This window comes from Augochlora pura, chromosome 1, assembly GCF_028453695.1.
Source record: "Augochlora pura isolate Apur16 chromosome 1, APUR_v2.2.1, whole genome shotgun sequence".
Lineage (NCBI taxonomy): Eukaryota > Metazoa > Arthropoda > Insecta > Hymenoptera > Halictidae > Augochlora > Augochlora pura.
The window spans coordinates 1,063,723-1,072,154 of NC_135772.1; the positions used below are offsets into that span (position 1 = coordinate 1,063,723).

The 8,432-nt window shown below is 33.6% G+C and overlaps 1 protein-coding gene and 1 long non-coding RNA gene across 2 annotated transcripts; both read right to left on the reverse strand.

Moving 5' to 3' along the window:
* Positions 1–499: 499 nt before the first annotated feature.
* LOC144478543 (regulator of microtubule dynamics protein 1) lies at positions 500–3,621 on the reverse strand. The gene is made up of 4 exons (XM_078196554.1): positions 3,186–3,621; positions 2,913–3,107; positions 2,610–2,858; positions 500–2,529 (listed from the first exon to the last, which is right to left on the reverse strand). Exons 1-4 carry the CDS (start codon positions 3,273–3,275, stop codon positions 2,182–2,184), a joined length of 882 nt encoding a protein of 293 aa, XP_078052680.1. The 5' UTR covers positions 3,276–3,621; the 3' UTR covers positions 500–2,181.
* Positions 3,622–5,554: 1,933 nt separating this feature from the next.
* Positions 5,555–6,358, reverse strand: LOC144471659 (uncharacterized). The gene is made up of 3 exons (XR_013494322.1): positions 6,239–6,358; positions 5,718–5,776; positions 5,555–5,624 (listed from the first exon to the last, which is right to left on the reverse strand). It is a non-coding gene; the product is annotated as an uncharacterized LOC144471659 (long non-coding RNA).
* Positions 6,359–8,432: the final 2,074 nt, after the last annotated feature.

An 8,432-nucleotide genomic window follows, 5' to 3' on the forward strand; every position in this document is an offset into this window, starting at 1 on the left:
TTTAGAATGTTAAAAATAATTTCTAACATTATATTCAAATAATTTTCCTTTTCAAAAAGAATATCAACAAAAATTAATTAGAAATTATCGTTTAACAAATGCAAGAAATAGTTCATTATCTATAGTTAAAAATGGCTACTTTTTAAATATTTTTCGTGGAAATCCCATTGCAAAATTCTCAAATTGTTCAAAAATTAAAACAGTAGATCAGAAAGGTATTTCATTCGATCCTATTGTTGTCAAGATCAAGCTAATTCGTTAACGAAGAAAGGCGGCTTTGTTATCCTTCCCGGATCATTATTAACAAAATTGCTGTTGCCACAATTTCTGACAGCTTTTCAGTCTTTTTGACGAAACCCCCATAGCATGACTTGAGCGTAGAGGAGTCTTAATAGCTGTGCCCAGGTATGTACACCCTCCCGACCACTGTTAAGCGAGGAATAGTTTAAAGATTTCATACGAAATCCAGGTAGAAGGACTCAACTACGCGCGCAAATAAAGAACAATGCAAACGACAACAATCTGTGTGTCCCAGCGATGATATAAAATTTCGATTTTCTTTAGGAACCACTCATTTCCAGTTCGAAGGCGACACAGTGCATTACGTTCTTCACGAACTGCATTACTCACACAGAGTTCTCGACTTTTAACAACATTCGCATTATTTGGTAAATCCATCCGAACATATAATTATTCTCAAACACTGTTAAACTTTTATTTAACAATTTTAGTAAAATTTATTCTCAAACTGTCTCATTTAATTTAACACTACAATTTAGATTGTTTTACGATTGTACTACAGTTTGTAAAAATCTCGTGAAACGTCTTCATAAAAGTGGTCTTGTTATTTTTAAAAAGTGATACATTTTGGTCGATTCGTGATTACATTTAGTGATCGATAGTAAACTTGATAATTAAATTTATTGATCCACTGGCGTAGAAAGTGATATCTATGTGTGAAATTATAAAATATCTATGTATAGAATTATAAAATATCTATCTGTAAAAAAGTGATATCTACACAGAATGATATCTCTGTATATAATGTTATATGGTTATTACTTGTTTTATTCAATAACTGTGACCAGTGAAATTTGATTTAGTTTCTCTTAAACAATAATAACTCTACGATTTCATAATAAATTAGTTATGAGAAATTTCCAACTTATATTCTGCGTGATTTTAATCATTTCTAAGTTATAACATTGTAATATAATTCTACTAAAAGCAAATTTTTGATGCACAAGAAAACATGTAATTATTAAAGCGAATTTACTAAAATATGGTAAATTGAAGCGTTCTACGAATCTGATATTAAGATCGACACGTTTAAACTTATTTCAAATTTGTATTATTTTGTTACAGGCTATCGAGCATGGAAATACACCAATACGGCAACTTATTTGGACCTCCGCTAATCGTACCGCCAGACTACGTGTTGCTCTTCAATATGTGCCCATGTGGTAGAAGGGGCATTCAATTTACAGTCCACGTGGACACATTGTTGGTGCATCTCGCAAGATATGGGAATCTAATCGAAGACATTCCTCAACATATACATATTCCACGGCAATTGGCGGAGATATTGCAAGAAAGATTGTCCCAATCATACTTCGCGCCCGTTCACAATCCACCTTTTTACGCGGACTCTGACGAAGAAGAAATCGACCGATAGAGAAATTGCTCGCGGCTCGAATTTCTAATTGCGTTCTCAGTATTAATTACTTTGACATGTTCACTATGTAAATAAATCAAACAATCGTAGTTAGTTTGATAATGTAAACAGTGACTACAATCTTCTAGATTACTGACGCAATGATGTACTACTAGTACTTATAAGATATGTATTTATTTCGTTATAACAGTGCAAATATATAAAAATATCAAATATAAAAAATGTTTCGTATACTCTAACAATGAAGTAAACAATTCTTAACCGATCGTATAGAAAAATTATTATGCATAAGTGTCTCATATGTACTGTACTTCTCAGGCACTTATACACCGTTTCTAAATTAATAATATCGGTAGGTTATAGCAGTATAAAACTTTAGAAACGTTATAAAAATGTATCACAAACGTGCAGCATTCCTCGAGTAAATATTATTTCGTATAAAAATCAGATCCTGCAGCGTCTTCCTTTGTGCCCTTAACCATTGAAAGGAATTATCGTTTCGCGCGTCACAAATCCTTTAACAGTTTTTGAGCCTCCTGCTTGGCAAGGTGATCATCGTCAGTTTTAGCTGGATACTCAGCAGCCATTTTTAAATATTTCAATGCCTCGTCCTTCTGATTCAGTTTTAGAAAACTTTTCGCTAGCATTAGCAAATTGTGACTGTAGAAGTTGGGATCGACTTCCTCTGCGCTTTGGAAATATTTCAGAGCCTCTTCGAACGATGAAGTCGGTGGTTCCCCAAATATTACAGATGCGATTTTCCTTTGGTACCATGCTAGATCAGAAACTTGGTAGCACCATGTACCTAACATGTACTTGGTTGTAGCATCTGTTGGATTAAGCTCTATAGCTCTCTGCAATGATATTTAGATCTTCTAATTATCTGTTACTTTCCTACAATAATGGACGCGTAATATAGCCAATGTATATGTACCAGCATATGTTTTTTTATATTGTACAGTTCTCTTATTTGTACTTTCATTCCTTCGTAAGAAGATTTACTATTAAGGATAACAGACATCCATTTGTGTACAGCCCAATGATCCTCATTTATCGTCAGAGCATTACTTATTAAATCATATGCTTCATAAATCATTTTCTTCCCCTCCACATCGGTAGCTGTCTTTGACATTTGATACAATGCTCTGGACAATCGCCACAATATTTCAACATCTCCGCTGTCCTATAAAATCATCTTGTGTATAAAAGCACAAGAATTTAACATGAATATATTTACCCTGTAATTTGTTAAGAGATCATATATCTCTTTATAATTTTCCTGATCGAACAACGCATCAGCTTTTCCTAGTAAAACTTCCTTTGTAGTAATTGATTCATTTTCACCCTTCTTTTTATTCAGAGCCCACATCGCCATACCAGTGAACAATGATGTAGTATATAACTTTGTTGAATGTGCTCGACGACTGGTTGGCTAGCGAGGACAATTATTTAAATTATTTTGAAAACTTACAATAGAAAATATGACTGATTGAATTTAATGGCAGGGAACCTTTTGTGAGAACAGAGTACTTCTATGGATGAGTGACCTTTGTAATATGTTCGAATTTTTTGTGAACCGTAATATTTTCTGCATCCACATATTAAATTACGATATATATGTAAAAAAGCGAATATATGGCAATATATACTGTATTTCAATTCGAATAACAAATTACTACGAAACTGTTGACATTTATTTTGACACAAAGCCCTCGTCACGCAGCTGCCACCATAACTAATATTTTTAAACTTTAATGGAATCACAATTAGCGATACAAGATTGAAGAATTTATCGCGTAAACGCTTCAAATATTAAACTAAAAACTTGATATTATAAATTGAGGTACAGAATCATACATTATTAAATGATTATAAAATGAAACAGTTATATTATAGTGATAAGTCCTACTCCTGCATAGGTTCAAGCCGCAGCTCGATCCATTAGCAAGGGATAGCGCAGAAATTTTCTTTGCTCTGATTGGTTGACGAGGGAAAACAGAGAGTGAGCAAGATGGCATGAAATCATAACAACTACATATTGAAACAAGTCACACCGACGAAAATTACACAAGGTCATTGAAAAAAAAATTGCCGCAAAATACCCTATTACCCGGTCCAGCGACCAATCTTTAGCACGAGGCTGCACGCTAACCATAGACTTACTGCACTTAAAAATCCTATCGTACCTATGGGAGCATTAAGGCTCTTGGTGGACCGTGGGACACCACCCCGGGTATTTTCCAATGGGTAAGGAAGGTTTCTGTGTATATATACAAATCGGGACAGTTTTAGGTACTAGCGGGAAAGGAATCCATCTGGTGGCGAATGGCAGAGGTAGTCGAAACAAGCTAAATTCTAATTTTTACCAAACAGAGATAATTTTAGCCAAAGATGGTATAATTATAACCGTTGCTGAAAAATATATGATTTCTAAGAAGTTATGTAGTTTTTATATAGATCATATGAATTGGTATGGTTACCTCGTAAGATTCTCGAAAACGTATTGGCATAGCCGACTAAGATAGTCAAAACTGCCCTTAGAGGTTTTTCAATGAGTCATATACCGTTCGATAGCTGACCAATAAAAACTCATCTGTGCAAAATTTCAACCCTGTAACTTGTCCGTGAGGGTAGTTACAGGGTAAATTAGATTTCGCGGTTTTCCGGCATTTTCCCATCTTTAGCAGCTTTCTAAAATTTGGAAAAAAATATAGCTTATTTTGGACATCAAGCCGGATGTTATAGAATTTTTTCAGATTTTTCAGTTGCAAGCTGTGATTATCAAAAATGAAAAACCCCTAAAAAAGCGGAAAATTGAAGATTTCTCGAAAACTTATGAATTCTCTATTTTTATATTAATTCCCTGATAAGGTACTATCATGGCTCGTGTACTCAATTTTTCTCAGATTTTTTTCTCGTCTGCAACATTGTCAAAAAAAATAAAAAATGAAAACCCAATGTGTTGATGTTTTTTGCTGTCAGAAAGAAGCTACTACTTGTCTAGTTTACCACGAGTGTGTATTAAGCAATTTTAAGAAATAATTTTTAAACCCTGAAAATGCGAATTAAGCGAGCAAAAAAATTGTAACGAGCGGAATATATGCCGAAATGTTTCCGCTCATTATAACTCAATCGGTTAGCGGCTAACGCTAAAGGTGGAAAAATGCCGGAAACTGACGGACAAGTTACAGGGTTAAAATTTTGCACAGATGAGTTTTTATTAGTCAGCTATCGAACGGTATATGACTCATTGAAAAACCTCTAAGGGCAGTTTTGACCATCTTAATCGGCTATGCCCTTTTATAATAATAGTTTCAGAATAATTTCGAATATTCAAATACATTTACTAATGAGATCATAACAAGATAAAGAAACTGTATTTCAAAATTTTATCAAATATGTTTTACCTATTACGAAACGTCTTTCTGCGCGTGGTCTAATGTATTTAAACGGAACCAAGTTATTGAATACATTGGTACAGTAAGTGTACCAGTATAATTTTTGTGTCATTTGTATTACGATAATCGCATGTTATAAACCGTCAATCTTTCGGGAGCTTCGAAATAAAATTATTAAAACTTAAAACAATCATAGGAAAAATCGCGGCGTACAAAAAGACCCTACCTACCTGGAAAACAAATTACTACTCAATGGATTGCGGAGCAATCCTTTGGTCACTGTACTCGACAAAAAATTCTGTAATTTCTGCGTAATAGAAAAATTCTTTAAATATTGACTCACTACTTGCTGGGAGGAGGGAGCTGCGTTAGAGTCCTAGAAAAGAAAGAAAAGAAAAGAGACATTAAAAGTTCAACAATTTCCATAAGGTTATTATTTTCTGCGAAGTATTGTATATAATTTGCACATTGTTATTACATCGCTTACTCCATGACGAAGCCTGACCGCGTAGCTTCTCGATCTCAGCTATTCACGTAGGAGTTCTTCAAATCTGTAACAACAACAAGTAATTCGATTAAATTCAATCGCTATTAAATATCAAAGCAGATTACGTATTATGTATGCTAATAAAAATTACACTTACATCGGCATTCATTCGATCGCGTTACTTCTCGATTTCTGTTCCGCATATCGTTTTAAAATCTGTAACAATAATGTAAGAAGCTCGTGTTAATTAATGAAATATTATGAGTCCCTCGCGTTTACTTCACGTTTCAATACGTATAAACAATAACAAATCTATTAAATCGACTAAACATTGGAAGAAAATTCTAAGAAGCCCGCGATCCTATTCCTACGATTTGCCGCGGAAACTACGAGAGACGAAAAATGGCGGCCTGTGATTTGCTGCAACTTCAAAGAGTTGCGCTTCAAGTCATTCGAAAAGACTGGTACACCGCGTTATCAGTATAAAAGAAGATATCCCACATCTGATTCCAGTCAGGCAAAATCAAATACAATACCCAAAGCAACCAATTATCACGTTAATATGATTTATTAATTCTGAAATATTTATTATACGAAGCAATCCGTTAATGTCTCAGCGCCAAAGAACGCGACATATGAATTCCACCAAAGGAAAACGAAGCAATTTTTTAAATTTACCTATATCCTATGATAGGGTCGGAGCTTCGTCAGAGATTGAACCATCATGCTTCCAGTCGCATTATCTTTGATATTTTGTTAACTTCGAGTTGCAACATTTGTATTAACTACTTTAAAAACTAAATAATTGACCACTGGCTGCCGAGTTGCGTTCAATCTAACGGGGACGATGGCGCAGTTTCGGTTGGCGATAGTGGCGCTCCTGGTGGTGAGAAATAGAAGCACGCGTTGCCTGGAAACCGAATAACTTCTGATTGGCTTTATACCAGGGCTTCTTAAACTTTTGTCATTCACGACCCCATTTATGATTGTGAGTTTCTTGACGACCCCATACAAATATAAAAGAAAAATAAATTAATATTTTTTGATGATTTATTTATTAGGTAACAATATACATATACATATACATATGAAAATATATAGTGATGTTATAAAATGGTATATATAAATATTTGACATTAAAATCTCTCGCGTCCGCAGAATTTTGCTACGTGACCCCATTTGGGGTCGCGACCCACAGTTTAAGAAGCCCTGCTTTATACCATTACATACATGAGGCAATTTGTAACATATATTGTTAAGTTTGTCATATATTATCGTTTGCTAAAACGTAGAATAGTTTGCATGAACCAGTTAAATGCACAAATCGGTAGATGCGTTATTAGATCAAACTATTTTTTCATTAGTAAATTTATCTCTGGCTTCGCTAAAATAAATTCGTAAAATTATCAATTAGCCAATGATCGATTGGTAAAATGGCCGAATAATCAAATGACCAAATTGCTGAATGATCGAACAACCAAATGATCGAATAGCTAAATGAATAAATAACCAAATGATCGATTGAAATGACCGAATGACCAACTAATCGAAAAGCCCAATGATTAAATGTACCGATTAAATATTGCAACGAAATAGTATCCTAAGTTATAGTAATGTGCGGAGAATATTAGAAATACAAGCGTCGCGACCGAATGTAGCCGAGTAAATGACGGCCGACCTCCAGACAACATTGCCTTTAATACAAATATTCTTCAGTGCGGCTATGAAAACGATATTCCATCAGTAATAATTGAAAGTTGGATTAATAACTTGACTAATTTTTAATATTCCTCACATTTGTGAATTATATTAACTAAAATTCTGTCATCTTGTACTATGCTTAAAGACAATTATTATTGTATTATTGTACCAACGAATAATACAGTCGTTAAGAAATATTCTTAATGATAATAAGTATTATACTAAACGGGAATGATTTATTTATTAGTTTTACAATCTCATATCAAATACACAAGGAATAATAAGGAATGTAAAAGTAGTAGGCGTGAATCTTATTACCGAATATAGTAACTTATTAGAGAAAAATGAAACTAATAAATAAATCATTTTATAAGTATTAGAAGATTGTCGGCGACGTTATGCAGATGCCATAAAATTAACATTATTTTTCATTAGACAACATATCTTTCATTAAATTCTTTATTATTACATTTCATATAACAATATATAATATAATAACCATGTTTTATTACATTAGGAAATGGTTTTTTATCTACCGATATAGTTTGTAATATATACTGTCCTTTCCTCCTCTCATTTTTTGATAATATTTTATTATATTCTTTCTATAGCTTAACCACACCATCGACAGTATCATTGACAACGTTTTGTTATCAATACATACAATGATACATACATTAAATCCAATAGAATGATAACCTTAAGCTAGATCCTATAAATTTGTTAAAACATTGGGAACATATTTATTTACCTCAAAAGACATTGAACAGCTTTCATAAACTTTTCAATAAAATTTCTTTTACTTAAATATTGAAGCTTCTTCGCAAATAGAATTTCGTGACACGAGCCTCAGGTGGCGCGCCATTCGAACGCATGCGCAGGAAGAGTGAGAGCAGCGAAAAAGACAAAGAAAGACAAACTAGGTTTCCTATCCATGTGCACAACCCATATAAAATTTTATGGGTATTATTCTATTTCTCTCTACCATATTTCCTTCGCTTTCTACAGTACTTGAGGTGCAGTAAAATGGTGGGGATGCGCGAGTTAGCTTAGGGAGCACGAAAAGCGTATAGGAGTAGGTTACCATTATTGTATACATATACTTTATACGTAAGGTGTATCTTCATGTAGCGATACGACTCTTTTCTCGTATACATTCATTTTATGACAG

Excerpts from the sequence above, each read along its gene's own strand:
- LOC144478543 (XM_078196554.1), bottom strand. The coding sequence starts at position 3,275 with ATGTGGATGCAGAAAATATTACGGTTCACAAAAAATTCGAACATATTA. Across the intron at positions 3,108-3,185 it reads GTACTCTGTTCTCACAAAAG|CCAACCAGTCGTCGAGCACA; the intron begins GTTCCCTGCCAT and ends TGTCCTCGCTAG. Across the intron at positions 2,530-2,609 it reads ATATAAAAAAACATATGCTG|AGAGCTATAGAGCTTAATCC; the intron begins GTACATATACAT and ends ATATCATTGCAG.